Source organism: Lepisma saccharinum, chromosome 4 (genome assembly GCF_977018435.1).
Source record: "Lepisma saccharinum chromosome 4, izLepSacc3.1, whole genome shotgun sequence".
In the NCBI taxonomy this organism is placed as follows: Eukaryota; Metazoa; Arthropoda; class Insecta; order Zygentoma; family Lepismatidae; genus Lepisma; species Lepisma saccharinum.
The window spans coordinates 3,195,471-3,219,251 of NC_139232.1; the positions used below are offsets into that span (position 1 = coordinate 3,195,471).

The 23,781-nt window shown below is 37.5% G+C and overlaps 1 protein-coding gene and 1 non-coding gene across 3 annotated transcripts in view; one reads left to right on the forward strand and one right to left on the reverse strand.

Moving 5' to 3' along the window:
• Positions 1–23,781, forward strand: part of LOC145986361 (endothelin-converting enzyme 2-like) — a 187,852-nt gene that overhangs the window by 158,283 nt on the left and 5,788 nt on the right. For both annotated transcript variants that reach the window (XM_083120254.1, XM_083120255.1), the window contains 4 exons: positions 930–1,222; positions 3,317–3,575; positions 8,034–8,129; positions 21,054–21,130. In XM_083120254.1, the coding sequence (XP_082976380.1) occupies positions 930–1,222; positions 3,317–3,575; positions 8,034–8,129; positions 21,054–21,130 (725 nt within the window). The remainder of the gene's footprint in view (positions 1–929; positions 1,223–3,316; positions 3,576–8,033; positions 8,130–21,053; positions 21,131–23,781) is intronic.
• Positions 13,026–13,096, reverse strand: TRNAT-GGU (transfer RNA threonine (anticodon GGU)). Its single transcript has one exon. It is a non-coding gene; the product is annotated as a tRNA-Thr (tRNA).

Consider the following 23,781-nt stretch of genomic DNA (forward strand, 5'->3'; position numbering starts at 1 on the left):
CTCCCCCCGAATCTCTACATCTTATAAAACTGTCAATGGACACTGACTGATCACTAATCGACTGTCACACTTATTCCTGAAGTATTATTGAATTATTCTGTTGTATATACCAACTGTGAAATTGAATCCGCGTATTTATATCCATATTATATTCTGGAATGTTTCACACTTTTCCTTGCAGTAATGCAACGAATCGGCCGACTCATGGCGCTACCTTCAACAGTGCTTTGTTGTGCAACTTCCAAATGCTGACAAATTTTTAAATAATGCTCATGTTCGTTTCGACAACACCGAAAGAGCAAGAAAAGTTTAGATACAATATTATCAATAACAGGGTTATCCTTCAGGGTTCTAGAACATTCTCCGCCTTTCCTCGATAATTATATTTCCCCTCAAATTATAATCACAATATTTTATTTCACACACTCAAGCCAAAAACCTCATTTTATCTAGTGTAAATCGAAAAATTTCGGAGGGGGCTCGAGCCCCCTGAGCCCCCCCTCTGGATACGTGCCTGGCCAGTTAAGTGTATTATGATTGTTAAAATAATGTGCATTGCTATCACAATGTGTTCAGTATTTATCCTGGAGAACTGTTTCTAAGTAAGTTTTTAGACCATTGTTATGTTTTTAATTGTTGAATATGTCCTGTGCAAGTCCCTTTACAACCTTGCATTTTTAACCTTTCTCAATAAGCTCTTTACACTTTTTTTAAATTAAACTTTAAGATAACTATTTTAGATGAGATGATGTTTTCCTTGTATACTTTGAAGGTGAAGGATGCGAAATGGCCATACATGCCAACACACCCAAAAATGTTAACTTATTTATTCAAAATAAGGATGACCTTCTTCACTGTGAAATAATTTATGCACACACCTGAAATTTTAACACTAAAATAATAATTTGTATTTCTTTTTTCCCTTTCAGCTCAATGGAATGACCTTAGAAGTTGGATATCCATCTTTTATGTTGGAAAATACATACTTAAAAAACTTTTATTCTATGTTTCAAGTGCAAAGGAATAACTTTTTCCAAAATATTAGATATGGAACTACTTTCTTACGGGAAGCACAAGAAAGGAATTACATAAATCCAACGAAAGAAAGTGGGTGGATGCCTGCATTACTTGAGAATGAGATATCTTATGTTCCTTCATCAAACAAAGTTGTAATTCCACATCATCTATTAGTACCACCACTTTTCCATCCCCACTATTTGACGTAAGTGTTCCAAACTGTCATTAGCATTGTTATTATTATAATGTCATTTAAAATATAATTTCATTGAAATGGATAGTACACAGGAATTGAAATCAAGTTGGTGTTTGTTTATGCCAAATAATTTTTGTAAAATTAAAATGCATTGATTTTAATCTTATATGAACTTTGCTTTATTTAAAGTTTGCTCCATATAGAGAAGTTTCTTTATGACAGTAATACATTTGACAAGCTCTCATGAGAAATCTATTACCTTGTGACGAAGATTTCATTGCCAGTGAGGTAGTGAGGTAGCAATTAAACAGTATTTAACAGATATACCTCTATATAATCTCAATGAATTTCAATAGTTAAACTGGATTAGTAAATTGAAGCATTTAAATTCTTTTGATATTGTATGTCTCCTATATTTGGATTTTCTCTTTTACAAGTTTAATATGTGACACTTATAAAGGTTTATGTTTAACCCATATGATTTATTTGTATTTTTGTGTTGGCATTTTGTTCTTTTCATTGTAATCCTACTCCATTTGTAATATTTAGTATTGTATGACGTTTTCCACACCCATGGATATGGGTCTACGGAAATAAATAATTTATTATCATTATTATTATTATGAAATTTCCATGACAATAATAGTAACAATGCATATTATGTCAATAGTGGAATCAAGGAATACAATATCAATAATGCTAACAATTAGTACCATGCCAACAATAACAATAGTGACTACCACATCAATAAAGGAGTTATTTCTCTTGTAGTCTACAGTTGTTACAAGTATAAAAAACACAGTTTTTGTTGTGACATTTCAGGAGAACACATGCTCCCTTCATCAGACATTTATTTTTAGTTTGATTGAAGGTACAGTTATAACAATGGTTAATTTTTTTTTAACAAAAAAGAATCAGTTATACAATGGATCTTGTACATTGTTAACATAGCAACTTAACTGTGAAACAAGCAGTCCATTCGTATTATTATTTTAGATGAAGATTTTTAAATTATAGATCCCAAGTATCATCAGGCAATTCAAAATCATCATCTCTTTTACAGAGATTCTTGATGTCTTCCATTACCTTAAATTTAAAAGATGGTGGCTTACCCCACTTGTGAGAAAGAAAACTCCATAATGAGTCTATGTTTCCATTATCATTATTTAATTTCTTCCAGTGTTCTTCTGCAATAAATGAAGCTTCCTAGACATTCAAATCTATGTTTCCCATCACTCTATAACTAAAAATAAATGTCTGATGAAGGGAGCGTCTGTTCTTCTGAAACATCACAACAAAACTGTTCTTTTTCTATGAATGTAACAACCGTACACTACAAGAGAAATAATCCTACAATGCAAGCAATGTGTACATACAAGAAAAAAAATATAAAGAAAACAAAAATGGCTACTTTGTCAATAACAACAACAGTGACTATTGCTACTAACATTACTAATACTGTTACTATCTATAAAGGCATTTACTTTTATACCAGTGGCGTATACTGGGTCCAAGATGTGGGCTATCTCACTATGTCACGTGGCCCTAGGCTATGAATAGAAATAAGTTTACCAACTCATAAGAAATCAGGTTGCCAACTCATAGGAAATCAGGTTGCCAACTCATAGAAAATCAGGTTGCCAACTCATAGGAAATCAGGTTGCCAAGTCATAGGAAATCAGGTTTTCCAAGTCATAGGAAATCAGGTTGCCAACTCATAGGGAGTCAGGTTGCCAACTCATAGGGAGTCAGGTTGCCAACTCATAGGGAGTCAGGTTGCCAACTCATAGGGAGTCAGGTTGCCAACTCATAGGAAATCAGGGTGCCAACTCATAGCAAATCAGGTTGCCAACTCCAGAATCAGCATCATCATCTCACTGATATGAATAATATTATTTACAATTTCTGATCGATTTTTCTCCTGTATTTTATTGTCTAGACTTCAGGCTTCACAGATAGCCTAGAATATATGCTCCTGTTTTATACATTGTACTAGATATTTTGTGGTCAGTCATCTACTCATATTTGCAATAATTATTGTGAAAGGATGTCTTATTGGTTAAGAAACATTTAACAAAGTAAATAATGATTATTTTTCATTAGGTCCATTTTGTATGGAGGCATTGGTGTGAGAATAGCCAATGCTGTTGTGACTGGGATAACACAATGGGACGTTCTGTACAATGCTGATGGACGTTTGGCAGATGCATATCGAATCAATGCAACATTGAAAAGCTCCAGTTCTGCAAGAGTTTGTATGATGAATTTCTTGATAAGTAAAAATTTTACAGGCTTAGATATCATCAAAAGAACAGCCATCAATTCTGTTATACATACAACAGCTGTTAAACAATCTCAGTTGGTAAGTTCTTAAAGTTTACATTTTAATCAACTGTTCCACTGAAAAATTAATTATTAATACCCTAATTTACATACGTTATTCAGTTATTTATATGCTGTGATATGGGATTTGAGTTGCCACTGGCATTGAATGTACAAGAAGAGAAAAAAAGATGGGAAAGAATAAATGACAATACACCCCATGAAAGTATGTGTGCCCTATTAAATTAATATTTACTGCTGGATTGCAATTACCTATATTGTGGCTACTAATTCACACCCCAAAAACTGGTGTACACAAAGAGTCTGCTGTAATGTTATCATTTTCTCACAAACTGTCACCAAGCCAGAGTGACAATGAAGACATCTTGCAGTGAACAGTGTTTGAAAGTAACAAGTTATTTGTAATGCAGCTACAAGTAACAATTACTTTTTTGAGGTATTCTAACTGGAAATTTGTACAAGGTAGTACAATAGTATGGAGACACCCGAATAATAGTTGGATGTGATACTGTTTCTCAAAACTAACACTGTAGGTTTGTAATAAGGATGGGGAGAAATGTTATAGGGCATATGATGATGCTGGCTTCCATCTTGAAACCTGCCATCTTGAATTCAACTTCAAAATTTCAAATGGAAACTGCAGCTTGTGACACCTCAATTGAATAGGAAATTTTCTCACGAGTTTAATGGTATGCTTACTGTTGCTCTAGCACCAAACCGTTATGAAGTTATTAACATTTATGTGTTGTTGTCGCCCCAAACAAGGCTAGTCATGAATCCAAGACCACTCACATTAAAAGCCCTGTCCAAAGTGTTTGCAGTAATGCTGGCACATGCATCAATGATTTGTTGCTGAAGATGTTCCACATCCTGAATTTCCATTGAATACAGAATGGTCTTGACATGTTCCCACAGGTAGAAATCTAGTGGAGTGAGGTCTGGGAAATGAGGTGGCCACTCCAAAGCACCTCGCCGACCAATCAAAGTGTTGGGAAACTGCACATTCAGTTACTGACAAACACAATTGCCACAATGAGGAGGAGCACCGATGTGCTGCTAAAAAACTAGGAATTGCCCATCCTCAGACAACAGAGATGTCTCTTCCATAACATTGGACGATATGCCACCACTGTTGAGGTCCTGTTGATGAAGAAAGAGCTCACACCACACCATCATCTTTCTGTGAACACCAGTAGTTGCATCTTACCAATGTGGGTTACTGTCCTACCAATATTGGACATTCTGCTTGTTCACCTTGCCCACCACATAAGAGTTGCCTCATCAGTAAAGATGCAAAGGCGGGGTTTTGCCATATTTGCTCAATGGCCCATTCTGCAAATTCCACACTGTCATCAGGATCATCATCAGATGGGTGATGGATAAGTTGCAGCTTATAGGGGTTATGCATGCTGAAAATCCATATAATGGATGTGCAGCTAACCCAATTTCCTGAGCTACATGACGAGTTTCATTTCGAACTCTTTCAGAATGCAGCTGACGCTGCTGTGGAGGTTGCTTCAACCGTTAACTTGAGTGGCCTGCCTGATTTGGGTTAATCATGCACAGACTGAGTTTCCTGAAATTTGGCAAGCACCTTACCTACGGTACTATGGTGGATAGGAACCCTATGTGGCTGACTGTGGTTGAAATCATCTGCATTTGCCCTCTTGCTTCGCTTGCCTCAATGTGTTCTCAATATGTTCTGCCTGCATCAAAGTTATGCTGTGTTACATCACCTGCAGCAATAAAGGAATGACGAAACGTTAATAACTCCATCACAGTTGGTGCTAGAGCAACAACAAGCATACCATTGAACTTGTGAGAAAATTTCCTATTCAATTGAGTTGTCACAAGCTATGGTTTCCATTTAAAATTTTGAAGTTGAATTCAAGATGGCGGCCGTCATCGTCATATGCCTTATAACATTTCCCCCACCCCTATCACAAACCTAGAGTGTTAGTTTTGTGGAACAGTATCTCATTCAACTTTAATTCGGGTGTCTCCATATTTTTGGACCACTCTGTAGTTGTAAGTGTAACAGTTATTTTTTGCAATAAAAGTAATGTTATCAACAGTTAATTTGCAGTTACTTTATGACTCATAGATTGTTCACTTGAAAATTTGTATCATGGGGGAAGAGCTAAATTTGAGACTGTTTCCAATAGAGCTGAGCCAATACCACCATTTGCTGATACAGATACCCTGACAAATTCCAACTGATACCGATACCGATACTTGCATAATTCCAGTTTAAAATAATAAAGGCTAGTTACTGAGTTCTAACAACTCATCACGTCACATTTTATTAATAACATGAAATACGGTAACTCCTATATTATTCTCATGTGCTTTTATAGCACTTTAAAATGTCTTATGACATTTTATGTGACTTCTTCCTAGACCCAGAGGATGCAAAAGAAGAAGGAGGAGTTTTTTAAATATTGCAAGCCTCTTTTTAAAGTGTTGCAGTTACACCAAAAAATCAGTGGCTTATTACGAGTGTCCCTGCTTCAATTTCATGTAAACAACAGTCTTGTTGTCTGGGTTAATCTGCAAAGCGAGGAAGACAATATATAATAATGCTCATTTGGCCCACTGTATGTATGCCCTGCTGTAACATTCATCCCTTTCCCAAGAACTCCAGAATCAGCCCACGTTTTGAAAATGTCCAAATTCTTACCCCACGATTTTGCACATAATGTTGACCACCAGTGTCACATGCCTTGAATGTCACATTTGGGTGCAGCACTTTAGTCCTGGCTTTGATCTTGTCATCTGCTTCCCAGGAGGGTATAGCATTTCTCGAAAATGTACATGGAACTTCCTGTGTTGGACCCCCAAGTCACAAGGAAGGGTGAATGAACCTTTGAAAAGAACAAATTCGGACAAATAAGTTGTTCCTCTCGGCCGCTCTTCTAGTTACTCAAGATCATGGGTATCGGATGGTATCAGCAAAGAAAATTCAACTGATACTTACCGATACCGATACTTCAGTATCGGTATCGGTTCAGCCCTAGTTTCCAACTATATATGCATCTTCTCTGAATGATAAGGTAAATCATCTGAGTCAATAAAACTAGGATTAGTTGCATGCTAAATTTAGAAAATCTACGATTTATTGAACTTCATCATTTCTAATTGTACCAAGAGACGTCAGTGTTTTGTGTGAATTGGTGCATTCTTTGAAAGAAGTAATTGTCCAGGAAGTGCATCTTGTTAAGCTTGTAGTAGAAGGGGAAGAAAATGTACAAGTGGAATTGATGTCACTACGTGCAAAGTACGGTGCCTGGCATACTTCTTTTTTTATTTTTCAAATGAGCAACTGTAACTTTATTACTTTCAAAAAGTAACTTTCCAAATACTAGCAGTGGCTTTCTAATACTCAGAGTTCCTTTATCAGTATATTCTCTTCAACATTTAATCTACTAGGCTTTCAAAATCTTACCTTATTCTATGATTTCGATTATTAATTTAACTAGTTTTACCCATGGCTATTTGCATAATTTGCATAACTATCTTCTATTTAAAATTTTCATACTTTTCCTCAATGTTCTCATAAATATATACACATTTAGATCATATTTACTTACAGAGAGATTACATTTCACCCAAATGTGTGCAATATTTAGACCACTTGCATAAACCAACTGCTTTGTGTTCTTCCCATTCCTGTGCATTTGTATCCATGGTTATGACAGGATGAAAACCTTACAATTGTAATTTATTCCAACAAAACTCATTGTTGGAATTGAAAGCATATGTAACACAGGTGTGCAATAGATAACACACTAAGTTATATAGAAAAAAGAATATAAACTAAATACCATCTGCAACAACCCTTTGAGCCCAAAGACCAACTAAGTAGCTTTTTATCGATGCATGGTGAAGACATTGAGTTGCTCAAGTGGCTATCATTGTCTGGCTTTCTAGATCATAGTTCTCTACCAGTTCTTTCACATAGCTCTCCATTGTCCTCACGATGTGAATCAAAAATAATTTCCATGAGGGACTGAACCCATGACTGCTGGCATCAAAAGACAGTGCAAACGATTTCCCTGTTACAAAATTTGTTATCAATATAAAACAGTGTGACAGTTCTGTGTTAAGGAATGTTACATTAAACTAGCTACCAGAACATTTCCACAGATGTCATTAATATATAAAAATGATCTTATTTTATGGAGTGATTAAATTAACACTCGCAGAAAAAAGAGTAGTAACGTAATCCATGGTTTATTTATAATGTGGATCTCAAGTTGAAGTTTAGCCCAACTAGTCCAGTGACAATGTGCACATTATGCATCTTGTTAACAGATGGTTGTGCCATGCTTTTTTCATACTGTAACTTGCATGCCCATGCCTGGTTTTGGTGGTATTATTATTTACATATTGGCATAAAATTATAATAATACAAGCAGAATTATTTGCTGTTGAATGTGGAGTGTGTCATGATACAATGTTATTTTTTAAATTACAGGCTTTAAATCAGAAATTAACGAATGCAGAAGATGTGCATCAGCCAGCACTGGAGACATATGAGAATGACGCACTGTTTTTTCTGTCTTATGCTCAGGTAAGTGAATCAGTCAATATAAGGTATGGCCTTGTTGCTTCATCCTGCGTGTGTGCCATCTATGCAAATTGTACATTAAAGATCATAATAATTTGCTAGAGTAGGAACCAAATGCATTAATTATTCTCCATCTACTGTAAGAACGAAGTTTATTCAGACAAAATGACATGATTTCTGAGCAATAGCCCCTTTCCTATATGCTAGTTCTAGTGTTATTTTTCCCATAAATTTATCGATTGTAGCTGTGTGGCTCATAATGTAAGGTTCCACAACTTCAATATAGCAGCCATGTTGATTAGTACAGTATGTAACATTGTTATTCGTACACATAGAATTTCCGAGGAAAAGATGTCATATCTACTAGTAAATATAATCATTTTCATATGTACCTGGGAATTAATTTTAATGAAGGTTTCACCAACAAATGTCAATAAAAATTTATGTTCAAAGTGCATAAACAGAGCATATAATTTGTGTGAAAAGAGAAAAACACGCTTTTTCATGCAACATTGTTATTCGTACAGGCAAGAGTTTCAATCTTCCTCGCATACAGCGCCACCACTATTCGGGCGATTTCGTGCAGTTTGCAACTTCGTAACAAGTTTGAACATGCAGGCGCGGTCCCCGTCAAGCGGAATGCTGGCGTAGAGGTTATTCGTTAAGAAAAATTGGACAAACAGTCAATAAATCACACTCCACAGTTCAATACATAGTAAACAAATTTAGAAAGGAAGGTTCAACACAGAATGTGCTGAGAAAACCAAAAGAGAGACGGTTGAATAAACGTGATGAACGCTTTATTTTAAAAAGAGTGCGTGGGCCTCCCCGATGGCGCAGTGGTAGCGTCTTTGCCTTGTAATCAAGGGGTCCCGGGTTCGATACCCGATGGAGGCACAAGTAGTTCGGATCCCACTTTAAACTGTAGATCCAGTCCCGATTAGCATTTATGTGCGTAAAGTGGACTTAAAACAACAAATCAATCAATCAATTAAAAAGAGTGTGAGAAAACACCCGATTAAGTGTTCCTCAGTTACGACCGTTAGTAGAAAATGTTGGTGGCAAGATGATGTCCGATCAAACTGTCCGACGTGCCTTGTGGAAGCATGGATATCATGGCAGAATACCACGAAAGAGGCCGTATGTAAATTAGGTGAATCGCAGGAATAGACTTTCATTCGCGAAAGAGCACATCCACAAGGACCAGGAATTTTTGAATAGTGTCATATGCTCAGATGAGTCCAAGATTCATATACGTATACGTGTCAGATGGGATAAATAGGGTCTGGAGAAAATCAAATAACTAATGACAATGATCACATTTACACAGGTCCAACAGTTAAACACGGTGGTGGGTCATTAATGATTTGGGGCTGTATGTCGTCCAAAGGTGTTGGTACCATCCAGTTTATTGATGGTATCATGGATGCATATGTCTATTTGGACATATTGAAGAACGATATAAAGCAGAGTGCCCAAAAAATGGACATGCCGCCTATCTACAGATTCCAAGAAGACAATGACAGTAAGTATAAGGCGCGAGTTAACATGAATTGGCTAATATGGAATGTGCCCAAACTACTACAAACACCAGTTCAAAGTCCAGACTTAAACCCCATTGAGCATTTATGGGCAATTTTGAAGAGGCGAGTCCATAAAGCAGGCGTCAAGTCCAAACAACAGCTGAAAACTGTTGTGCAAGCCGAGTGGAGTAAAATAAGCTCTGAAACATGTCGGAAACTGGTTAATTATATGAAGAACAGGTGTCAAGCAGTAATTAAAGCCAAAGGATATGCATCAAAGTATTAGAACTGTCAATCAATTTGCTCTGAATGTACTTTTCTCTTTTATATTATTAAGTGTACGAATAGAAAAGTTGTACAAAAAATGGCATGTTTCTCTTTCAATTTCATTTAATTTATTATTGTCATTGGTTATACAGAATTTGGGTAAGATTTTATGTTCCTAATGATATTAGTTATTGAATTGTAAAGAAACAATTTCAAAAGAGTGTATTTCCTTTCAGATATTAAAGCATTTTCTTTGAAAATTCGTGTGTACGAATAAGAATGTTACATACTGTATGAGTAGGCAGTCAGTGACGAAGAGTAACATTTTTACGTAGGCATCGTAAGATTTGCCAAACATCAGGGTCGAGCTTTCAACTGAGGGGGAGGGAGCACAATATTTCTCTGCGATAAACACCAAAGTCATTGCCAATTCAATGTAAAAGCTCATACCACAGACCTTACAACTACAAAAGGACACATAATTCTATCCCATACTAAGATAATTATTAAATATGATGGAAACTGAAATGCAAACACCTCAATTGTCACATTTAAAGGTAAGAAGAATCAGCTATTTAGGCCTTTTTTTCATTTTCTTTCATACCGAACGTGACTGGAGCATGACAACGCTTTATTCACCTTGAAGCTATGGTCCACGCGATTGAGCTTCGAGGTGAGGTAAGCATCACCGAGCTCTGCTTCATTTACTGTCAACGTGTCATGCGTCTGGGACTTGTTTATGCTCCCCGGCAGGTGAAGGCAAGCATAGTGGTGAGTGTACAGTTTTTTCACACCCAATATTGACTGGAGCGTGGTGACGCTTACCTCACCTCGAAGCTGAGGTCCACGTGAACCATGGTTCACTGCCAATTGTTGTTTTGAAAATGAAAAGCAGATTTCATATCGTTCAATGTGTGCTTTTCCTCTTAACAAGTGGAAATAGCAGACATTTGAGTGGTGTGCCCAGGATTTTCGAAGGAGGAAGGGGTTATGTGTACTTTTTAGTAGTCATTCCTGAATTCCTCATTTTGCAATCTTCTCCTGCCTTTTCTTTCTTCCTTTTTAAAAAAGAATAATTATGAGCCTAAGCAGGGATTATGACCCTCACCAAACCCTCCTTGAGCACACCACTGGACACTCGGAAGAATCTTGATGATTCCAGAGAAACCCTGCCATGGTTGTAAACATGGGGATGGTGGCTGAAAAAAGGGCCTGTTATGACCCAGACCTTCAAGAGTGGGGGAAAGTACAGGTCGTTGGACCTTGTAGGGTGTCTGCCTGTTTGGAAGTGTTCGGCTGTTCTCGGCACCAGCAGAGACCAGAGAGATTTGCACCATTCTGTGATGAGATGAGCTGTCGAACGCTATTGCCTTCAATAGGAAACTTGGCGGGATGGTTCGGCGTAAGGGGTAGTACTAGGGCCTCATTTTGATGAACAAAGATTAGCGAATCTCTTGCGTATTTTGAGCTGTTTCATTCTGTCGCTTGGCTTATTTTGCACAAATATAAGAGTATTCTGACTTTTTCTTTTACTTCTTCTCTAAAATATATAAAATGCAATATTTTTGTTATTTTGCTTGTTCATTGCCGCATCTCCCGATGACCGGATGCCTCGCCTCTGTGGGTAGTCAGGGTGACAAAATTAATGTTTTAACAGTTTCATAATTACTGTTAGTTTACTGTTATACCCTTTAATTACTATGGACTGTCTCTCAAACAGCATTGAATTTATCTTTTAGAGTGTGTTCGATGCAAAATTGTACCGCACTCTGCACATTGACGAATACTTAATGGAATGCATTTATTTTGTTTGTACTCGTAATGCAAACTGATGGCTGTATAGTCACGTTGCTTAGTGTGAAACAAAAAGGCAAGGAAGTTAGGGGAAGGGAAAAGGAAAGAAGGGGAGGGGATGGAAGTCACTACGAAGTTTAAGCCAAGCAAGGAACATTTCCCTTGGTTCTGCTCATACTGCAGTGAGGAAAATGCTGAAACTTTATCCATATTGTATGGAAGTTTTCCATGGACTGAAGCTGATCGGCTATGGTAAACGTATTCACTATTGCAAACGGTTGCAGAACTTTCATTCGTGGAGACATATCCATGTTAGATCATGTTTCTCACAGATGAAGCATGGCTTCATCTTAATGGATATGTCTGTTGCCAAAATTACTGAACATGGAGCACTGAAAACCCACATATCTTTGTTGAGTCACCTCTATGTCCGACAAAAATTGGCATCTGGTGTGCCATGTCAAGGCAACGAATAATCATCCCTCCGTTTTTATAACACAGCTTTAATGCCGAGGCCTACTAAGATATTGTCAGGCAGTTTATAGCTCTTCCTTGAAGAGGATAAATGTGACTGCTGGATACAGCAAGACAGTGCAGTGCGACTTGTCATACCGCAAATTCCACCATGGCAATGCTGATGGAATTTGTTGACAACAGAATGGAAAGGAAGAACTGTGGCTATCAAGATCTCCAGATCTTACCAATCCGGACTATCGTTTGTGGTGATATTTAAAACAGAATACACAAAAGCAATCCACACACCTTGGAAGAGCTGAAGATGAACATCACTGTTGCTGTCCAGAGTATAGACACTAGAATGCTTCATTGGGTAGCAAAGATAATGATGAAACATGTGGGCAAATGCATTAACATGCAGGGACATCATTTCCAAAAGTTATTGTAGCCAAGGTATGTGTTTCCCTACATGTATGCACATTAATACTTACTCTCATGATGCTTTTCTGATGGGTACAATTTTAAATTGAATGCACTGTACTTTATTTCACACACCTCCAACAAGAAGGGTCTTCTCCATACCTTTCAGTTGGGATGCTTGCTACACACTGTCAAAGACAAGAGGTCTTGCCTTTGTTTTTTCAAATCTTATTGAATTTTTATTTTCAGTGAGCAGTCTGACGGACGTACCATGTATGTTGTGTTTCAAATAGATCACAACTAATTTTCAATTTCAGCAAAATATTACATATTACTTTGAACCATCTCTCATCTGACAACATAAAAATTTAGAAATTTTAAGAATTTAGAATTCTAAACATAAAGGAACCATTTACGTGGAATTTTCGGAGAAAAATGCAGACTCAACCAGGACTCGAACCTGGGTCTCTGGCATACCATGCCATTGCTCTACCACTGAGCTACCGAGCCAGCCTGGCTTTGCCTGATTTTTTGCTGTTGCTGTTTTACCCAGTGATCAGAATGTTACATTTTAAAGTAGCTTCACTGCAGCTACAACTACTCTTCCAAAATGTAGCTCGCTACGCTACTCAACTTATAACAACCATATGGATATTCAAAAGAAGCCCTTAGTATGATAGCTGTACTTGCTGGAAAATAGATTCTGTTATTTATTATCATCATGAGTCCTGTCATTCGATAATTTTGATAGCAATGTTACTTCAGATACTTATTTGTACTATAGTGTTTGAGAATAACGTATCTATGCAAGTGGCATATCAATTCAAATTTGATATATGAATATTGCAATTAGGGTGTTACCCAAATTAATGATTACAACTATACACAAATAAAATTTGGTAAGATTACGAATTTATGTTCACATAACATATTTTTCTTGAGGATAAATATTTCAATTCTGAATAAACTGATATGAATGAATGAAAAGTACGTGGGGTGCTTTTGTTCAAAGGAGCCCAGGTTCGATACCCAGTGAAGGTACATAGTGGTTCGGATCCAGTTTGGAACAGCTTATCTATGCATAAAATGGACTGAAAACAAAAACTAGGAAAGACTGCAAGTAGGGAGGATGGGATCCACCTGCTCCTCCATTCCCCACACTGCTCATCATTCATCATTCTTCCTCGTTCTCACAATTAGCCGAAAGTGGCAGAAAGCGACTATTAGATAAGAGAATAACTAAATAAACCATTCATCCTCATTGTCATAATTAGCAAAAGTTACAGAAAAGTAGAAAAAATACATAAATTTGAAAACTATGTATATTAACTAAATAAAATTGTCGTTTGTCAATAACTTGTATGTACTTTTTACAATATGATAAAATATATTGAGGAAACTATCATGTAAACCCAAGTGTTCTAAACGTATTGTAATTTTAAAATTTGTGAACAAATATTGTGGCGAAAATAATTGTAATTCCAGAAACTTTGTCGTTCTTGTAATAATAATTTCTTGCTGGTGAGATCCTATATACTGACAAAGATCAATGCTATTAATGTATTGAGTGATTTATTGCTGGCACTATTGCTTTGTCAGTGTAGTGGAAAATCGCTCGTTCATTTTTGCACTGCCAGTTGTGTTTTACGCAGTAATTAATAACATTTTGGTGTTTCTTATACCATGGATATCCACAGGATTTGTTCCGGGGTTGATGCCAACGAGTCATTTGTAGCCAGCGGTGCAGCAAACGAGGCATGTCTCTCCCCAAAATAGCGATGCAGCTGAAAAAAACGTAGCTGTTAGCTGGAATATATTCATATATGTCAGTTAGTTATCTGGATATTTGAATTATTCAGATACTAATGAAATAAATTACGCAGATATCTATAATCTACAATATCAAGATATTTATAATCTAGATTATCCATATTTCCATGTAATAGACTGTCTTTATGAACCTACTGACTGCAAGAGTAAGGGTTATTGTCGATTTTTCTGATGCAGTTGCCACATTCAAAATTTACCTCAAAATGCTGAGAAAAAATGTAGCTGTAGTGAAATTTTCGCTACAACTATAGGAATTTTGTAGCTTCACTACCATAGGCCTTGAGCCAGGCAAGTTGTCAGTACCACTCAGGGAGGATGGGTTCTAATATTATTTTTTGATAAGGCTGGGATGCCTAGAGATGGAGAATATGTGATAGCATGTCATAACTCTTTGCCTTTTGTGTGTTATCACTCCACTCCTCAGATAACCTTTATGTAAATGGAAAGTTTTGATAATTTTTAATATTTTTACTTTTACTATTAGAAATGACAATTACAGCAATTCTGATGTAAATTAATAATAATGATGATGATAATTAAGAATATAATAAAAATAATTAAAATATGTGAATATTTTAATAATTTAATCAACAAGTTGGATGGTATTTAACACCATTACTGGAGTCAATTGGCTATTTGCCCATAATTAATGCCAATAACTCTGAATTAACAACTGAAGTGCGCAGCTGTGAGAATGACAGTAGCAGTACAAGGACAGTGTAAGAGTTCATTGAGGAATGTGGCAAGTGGTACAATGCCTCAAAAGTGTGATTTACCTGAATCAATGGTGTGGAGAGCCATAGAAAGGATGGAAGCTGGACAGACAGACACAAGTATATGTAGCCCTTGGAGTGTTTCAATGCCATTTCTCGCCTGTATATTCAGTTCCAAACAACGGGGAATGTGTGACGAGGGCAAGATCAAGGTCGTCCGCAAGCAACAACAGCAAGAGACAATGGGTACCTCTTGTTAACAACCGATTGGAACAGACGACAGAATGCAACGAAACTATAATATGCCATTCTCACAGCAATAGGGCACAGGTGTCATCTCAAACTGTCTGCAATCGGTTTCTTAAACATGGCCTTTATGCATATAGACTCATGGTGTGTGTTCTATCACTGTACAGCTTTCAGTTCTTAGAAACGTGGCTGAGGAACATTGCAATTGGGGCCACAATGAATGGGGTTGAGCGCTGTTCTCCGATGAGTCGCGGTTCAGCCTCCAGCCTTACAATAGACGTGCCTAATCTCGAGGGTATGTGGAACACGCTATAACCCTGCTTTTGTGCAAGTGGAGGCGGTGGACTGATGGTGTGGGCTGGAATAAAAATTGTGGGACGTACGGACCTCCACGTCATCCAAAATAGCAGTTTGACCACCCTTAGATATAGGGACAAGAACCTCAGACCTCTTGCCATGCCATGCGCAGATGCAATAGGAGATCGTTTTCTTTTCATCGGCGATAATGCTCATCCTCACAGAATTCTGTTAGTGCCCAACGTGCCAGAGGACGAGGGAATAGTTAGTATGGAGTGGCCACTGTGATTACTTCAATCCCATAGAGAATGTCTGGGATGCACTTGGCAGATACATTCTAGGTAGGATGGCACCTCCCTCAATTCTTCCAGAGCTGAAATTGCCCAAAGTGAAGAGTGGCGAGGAATCAATCCTCCAAGCTCTAATCGATCACCTCATCGAGTCCATGCCACACAGATGTGCAGCTGTGTTGGCCATTCGAGATCACACACCATACTAGGGGTGAGTTACTGCTGTGACCCTCTCCATTTCTGAACTGTTCTATTGCTCTATAGTGACGCACATCATGTGAGTATTGGTCCAAGCGACTGTAGGGTACTTCCGTTACCTTTACTAATCCATACTCTACTGTATCTGTTCTTTGAATGTTCTTTCAGTTACAGAAACATGGTTTTCCTCTAGTTCTTTCTGTTCCTCTCTTGGTGGATAGTTATGGCAGGTTAATTATCAGACAAGACACTATTTGGTCGAATTACTGTGACAGCACAGAATCGGAATCTTCAAATGGGCTTTCTCTTAGAACCATTATCATGGACTTTAGAGACATACTTGCAGAAAAATGTTATCCCTTCCATAGGCGTAGCTAGAACTTTATATTTGGGTGTGCACAAAGAAAAAAAAATATGAGGTATTGTACCTTTTTAATAGCATATTTTGCAACACAATCACTTGGCTCTTTAACTGCACTGTTGTTTGTAAAGGAATATAAATTCACTAAATGACAGTGTTGAAAATTTCTGAATATATGTAGTAGAAAAAATCAAATGGCATAGAAATTACACACAAAAAATGTTCATAAATGTTACAAACAAATACATCAAAATACACGTCATCTATAACGAGAGACGTCTGTCAAAAGGTACAATGTTCTTAAACTCATCCATCAATAACTTCATTTACGTCAATAGACAAAGCTTTTTCGTGTTCCACAAATAGCAAGAGCAGGGCTTCCAATCTATCCTGCTTCTGAGTTGCTCTTAATTTAGTTTTAACTTGGGAAAGTTTGGAGAAAGCTCTCTCACACGTGCAGCTTGTGACAGGTATAGAAGAAAGGCGCTGCAGTACAGAGTAGAATGCAGTAAATATCTTCTTTCTCCAGTGACATGAAAAATCGAAAATCTATAGACACCCGTTTCATCAGCGATAATGCACACGTTTGTACCAAGTAATGACATTTTCAACTTCTTACAAACTGCCGCTTATTTTCTCTCTCATTGAAATATCTGTTTTTAATTCTCTTTGATAAAGCAGCCCATTAGGGTGTGCCTAGGCACACCCGGCACACCCCATAGCTATGCCTATGATCCCTTCTGAGGAAATATCGGGAAAATCAACCATTGTGATTAAATTGAAATTGAATTTAAATTATGGGTGTGTCAGCACTAAGGCTATTTTACACCCGTCACGTTATATGGGGTCCAGCCCCTTAGCATAACAAATAACATAGTTGAAACGTTGCATAACTAAAATCTTAAAACATTCTGACTTAGGTCAAAAGATGAGGCTGTAAAGGGACACTCAGGACACACAAAGATAAAAAAACAGGACAACACACACAAAATTATACTGGCCATAGTACCAGTCGACAGAGCCTCGTTCGTCTGCAAAATGCAGTCCAGGGTGTACTATGTGGAAGTGAGGTTGACAATTGGGTGTACTATGTGGAATGTGACCCCCACGGTGATTAAAGGCATGGCTCTTATTCAGAGAGTAAAAGAAGAGGAGTCAACTTTGGTGAGGTTTATCTGCCTTGTCCATTGCTTTGCGGAAGAAAATGCTAATCCAAGAATCGATGTTTGTTTGATACGTACAATGAGACATCTATAAAGAACACTGAAATAATAGTCACATGGGAAGAACTCTGCCATCAGTCACAGAGCATGTCATCTTCCCAGATTATCAGAAAGTGAAGGAAATTCCTAAGTCATGTAACGAATAAAACAACTCTAATTGCATTTCTTGTTAACGAATAGGAAACCAGAGCCTTTTGTAAATCTTTTGAATAAAACACTTCGTGAACTGTGGAGATAAATGATGGAACATCACATCTGAAGGGAGCCTCAAAGTGCTCAATCTCAACAATAAACATGAAGAAGATATGGTAATTTGTTGGTGAATACTGCCGCTGCTAATGAGGGTTACGAAGTGGTAATGAGAGGCTCAGATGAGACAGATGTGCATATTGTGTGTTTGAGATTCCATGAAAGAATCATGGTTAAATTCTTTCTGAAATATAGTACTAAAATACCCATGTGGGTTCTTGACATTAAGAAAATAGCTTCAATTCTTATTAAAAATGTTTGTCGAGAAATGATAAGTCTCCATATTCATTTGCACGAGAAGGAAAAGTAAGTGCATCCTTCCTGCCAACAGACAAACACAGGAAATATTTTTGCACCCTCGGAGATCAATGGGATCTCAATGAAATAGTAATGGCCAAACTGTAGTTCTGTATGCTCCAAAATCTTCCGTACATGGACGTCTTGCAGCATTTTTTCCAGGGAGGGGCAAGGAAGGTATTTTTTTCTGGGGGGGCAAACAAAGTCAAATTTTCCCACAAAATAGTGTTGTTCCCTAAAAAACATTGCTTAAATTTGAATTTATGATGTTCATGCAATAATTAACACATATTAGTGTGGATAAAATGAAATTATATGTGTCAAATACATATTTTTTGGTTGACTTTCATTTTCCATGGGGGGGGGGCACGGCCCCTCCTTCCGGATGCCCATGCTTCCATACATTATGTGAATGACATGACATGTCATCTATTCTGTGCAACGAAGAGTGAGATAGACATTTATCAACTTGCAAGAAACATGTTTAACATGTGATTATCAATCTGCTATAAGCAAGAGATGTCTTCTGAATGATCCACGTACACTAGACTAAGTTGGAAAAGGTGAACATTGAAAAAAAAAAAAAAAAACACGATGCAGCAGAGGAGCTGGTAATGGTTTGGATGGAATGGCAGCCAGCATCTTAAACTCTGTTAGATCTACTAGTTAGCAACTCCATTAGAAAGTATCTGTATCCCCGATGGTGCAGTGGTAGCGTCATCGCCTTGTAATCAAGGGGTCCCAGGTCCGATACCCGGTGGTGGCACACAGTGGTTCGGATCCCACTTTAAACTCTAGGTCCAGTCCCAATTAGGCTTACTGTGCATAAAGTGGACTTGAAACACCAAATCAATCAACCAACCAATTCAATAGAAACTACGAGTACAAACTGCATCTTCTGTCTAAATAACATCAAGTGCACTGACAAGTGCCGACTACCCACATGCGAAAATCAATGAGTGATGACACCTATTCAGAAGATGACGATGATGAATGTAAATAATCAAATTTTGTTTGTTAAATTATAACATACATGCATATTTAAGATTTAGCCACTATTATTATTGAAAATTGTAAGTAAAACTTATGCATTTAATCTATGTCATTATATAAGCAATATAATAAAGTTTTATTATTATTATAAGGATTATATTAATATTATTACACTTAATAGTTATAATTATTATAAAATAATATTGAATGTAATAAGTCTGATGAAATTAAATTTATTTATTCAAATAATGTGATCAATTTATATGCTTTTTATAAAAAATATGAAAAACCATTATTTTCGGCTATGATTACTAATTCAATAATATAATATAAAAAGCAGAGAGTTATGAGATGCTATTACACATTTTCCAGTTCCAGGCATCCCCACCTTGAAAAAAAAAATCATATGAGAACCCATCCCCCTGAGTGGTACTGATTGCTTAAATTTGAGTCCTCTCAATAGTAGTTATGGTTTAAACCATGCACCCTGCAACAATGAGAAATGGATATGAATGATGAAGGTAAAATATACACTAAAGACACAATAAATGTACACTCTATTGACGCATGTGCAGAGACTAGTATGGCTAATCTGACAAAAATTACAGTAAAAGTGCTGATAATTATTGACTCTCCCTTGTACTCGTGTGTGTGTATATGTATATATATGTAAAAATCAAAGAAGGTAAAAGGAAACACTCACCGGACAGTAGAAAAATTCAAAATTTTCGCTAATTTCATAGCATCATCGGTGTGAGGAGAAAGAGATGGAACCGGAAGTTGGGGCACTGCAGAGTTGCCAGGTCCCCATCGAAGAAGAAGCGGTGCGTAGAATGAAAAAAAAAACACGGTTTCATCACCAGGCTCGTCGTAAACTGTGAGTGTGTGGGATGACTGGGAGGGAGGGCGGGAGGAATGGGATGGCTTGGGAGGGACGGTGGGTGAGGGATGGGCATTACTGGGTGGCCTTGTTCAAGCCAGGTGGAGTGGTTGCACTCATGGCCGATATATAGGCCCTCTCCCATCTTTTGCGAACAGAGGTGTTGGCTGGTTGGGGTAGGAGATGGATAATCCCTACCCGGAAGCAGTCGTTGAAACTGATGTTGTGGTGGTTGGTGTGGATGGCGACAGTGAAGTCCAGGTTGTGGGTGGAGGAGCGGTCGTTATTGATGCGGAGGTTGAGGGCCGTTGATGTTTCCCCCAGGTAAAAATCACCACAGATGTTGCAGGTGAAGATGTAGATAAGGTTTGAGGCATGGCAGGTCCCTTTGGGATGGAGGGTAAATTTGCCAGTGGCCGTGTGCACCTGGAGGGTGTGAGAAGTGATGAGGATGGGGCAGGTCTTGCACCTGGGGCGGTTGCATTTATGGGCAGGGGGGTGTTGGATGTGTGGTGAAGGAGTTATGTGGACCAGGATGTTTTGGAGGTTGGGGGGTGGGGGTGTTTGAAAACTACTCTGGGTTTGTCGGGAAATATGTTTTTGGTTTCAGGATTACTGTGGAGAATTGGGAGAAGAGTGTGCAGTGTGTGCCTGATTTTGTTGAGGTGGGGATGATATTGGGTGATGAGTGCAGGTGAGTTGGTGGCAGCAGGTTTCTTGGTGGTAGTGGTATGTGAGGCAGCTCACGATATTTGCTTGGTGACCAGGATGGAGGGATATCCATGGTTAACCAGGGCCTGGTGTAGGTGGAGGTTGCAATGTGCACACTAACTTAAACATTGTCTAAGATATTAGTTTAATGAGATTCATTATCAATTTTCTTCCAGACTATGTGTTCATCATCAACATTACAGCAGAGAGATAGAGACAGTGCTGTTGATTTCCATTTACCTGAAGAAATACAGTAAGTATGAATGCATATATTGTTTCTGTTTGTACACAATTTGATGCTGAAGATATAAACATGTAGCAAGTATCAAATGAAGGGCTCGGGTGTAAAACATGGTAGATTACATTTTGGTCATTTCTGAGTTGATTAAGAAAAAAGGTTATTAGAAGCTGTACCGCAGATAAATTGTTTCATGTTGTGCTTACCAATTTCAGGGTTCACTGAGCCTAATGCAAATTGTATGACATAGCAATTTCACTCGAAAATTGAAGGATGGCATATTTTACTTTGTAACTCAAAAGTGACCAAAATGTCACTTAACATGTTTTACACCCAAGCCCTTCAAATATCTACATTGTGAGTTGCACACATTTCCATTCTTAATTGACTGTGAAGTTCAAGAAAAGCACCAGAAAAACATTCAGAGGACTGAATTTATTTCCTAGTTAATTTGCTTCTTAATGATCCGGGCAGAATCTTGCACGTAATTTTTTAAACTAAAATTGTTACTGAACTTCAACTTGTATAACTGCTGTACGAAGAAAATTAAAATCTAAGACTGAGTTGATACTGATGCTGATGTATCGGTATCAGCTGATAAAGTCCACGGCAACCCTTTCATGAAAGTTAGCACTGGCAACAATAGCTAACAATAGCCAAACCACTCCCGATAAGCGCGTGCAGTCAGACGTTGTTGCCACATTCTCTTTACATTTCTTGTAGTTGCAAGGCGCCTCCCGTTATTTTTGTGCCATAACCACGTGCGGGGTTGATTTTTTTAACTAGTTGTGTTGTGATATTTTCTTGTTGTGTTATGGTCCTGTTTTGTTGCTTTGTTATAGTGTTGTGCTTTTAGTTTTTTCGTAGACTTTGCATAATGCAAGTTATCACTCACGGCTGCTAAAATAGTGAAAATCCGAAATATGAAGACAAAACTGCAGGATATTATTTCCTTCATGGAGAGCAGAGGTGCCCATCCCCCCCAAAGCCAATGGCATATTCCCACCAAAAATCATGTCATGCGTCCCCCCAAATCATATCATGTGCCCCCCCAAAAAAAACATCATTCGCGCCCTCAAACCATATCGTAATCCCCACAAAGTATTTAATTACGACAGCGTGTCTACTGAAAGTAACTTTTTCTTAGCTTTACAGAACACTATACTTGATCTGCCCCTCCTCCCTAAACAGAGGTGCCGATCACTCAAGACCACCCCTAAAATCGTTCATCATAATCCCCCGAAAATAGTTTGGATGAATGTGTAATAGTTGATGTCTATTTGAATGAAATACCATGTTACATTGTCCATATTTTTTGATTGTTCGATTTTCGAAAAAAACTTTAAGCTAGCACATTGATTGGTTAAATGTAGTAAATTAAAATATGTAAATATGTATATAAATAGTATTTTTTTTTTGAGTGGGTTTATAAAACTCAATTTGAGTATTTAACACAAATTGTTACACAACTTAAGATAAAGATAGAATAATTCAACCTTGGCAAACCAAATAATATGCTCCAGCCGTTTGGCAGATTCAATTTGTTTCACGATAGATTACAGAACCCTAGCTAGAAATTCTTGACCTCAGGGCGATAATATAACAGGGTTCTTCTTTCAAAGAACCCACCCCCTGTTTTCCTGGGGTAAATATAATTATTTTAGTAACAAACCATAATCCATAACAATAATTACTTGGATTTTATCTTCAGTGGAAATTTAAAATTTATCTGTGACAAGTTAGAAATGCGGATTCGATATATTTTTGTCCCAAATGATGCACCTGCTTTAAATTAAGCAGTATAGCAACACTAAGCATTATATTTTAAGAAGTGATGTTATTAATGAATATCGAGAATATCGCTTATGTCTTGTAATGCAGCTATAGTATAAAACTTCACATTCACCTCAGTAAAGTGCCAAACACGCATTCTCGCAACACATGATTGCGAGTGAAGCGAGCAAGAAAATGTTTACATCCATTTCTTTGCAGGATTTCAAGAATATTAATTAATGGGGTGTTATACTTTCTTAAGATCCCGAGATATTTAGTCATTCCCAGCTTCTCTTTTGGCACGTTTGGGGTCGAAAACATGTAGATACAATGTCGCTAAATACAGTCTCCAAAATTTAATGTTCGAACTCTCTCTCCACTACAGAAATCTCTCGACAATCTAAGATTTAACACTTTATCAAGAGCTTCCTATTTCCTCCTTTAAATGTAATACTCAATCCTACCAAGAAAATTTCCATGCTAATTTTAGACAGCATTGCCTCCTCCAAAAAAATTAATTCTCAGTCGCCACACCAGAATTTTCGCAACAGTCTTAAGACAATAGTAATACACAAGAATTGGATACTTCCCTCAATTTAATGTTCAATCCCCCTCTAACTAAAATACCAGCCATACTGTAAGACCTAGAGTTGGATACTGCCCCCCCTCCACGTTTAATTCAGAATCCCCCCAGAACCCTCGTGTGAATTAAGACCTAATATGTAAGAGTTGGATATTTCTCTCCCCCCCCCCTTTTCGATAATATCCTTAAACACTTCCTTTTTAATCTTTATCTGTATTTCCTTGCTCTTTCCATATTCTTTAATTTGTTTGTTTCTCTTTCTTTTTTCTTTACCCTTTCCTTCTGCTTTTTCTCTTTATCTCTTCTTCAA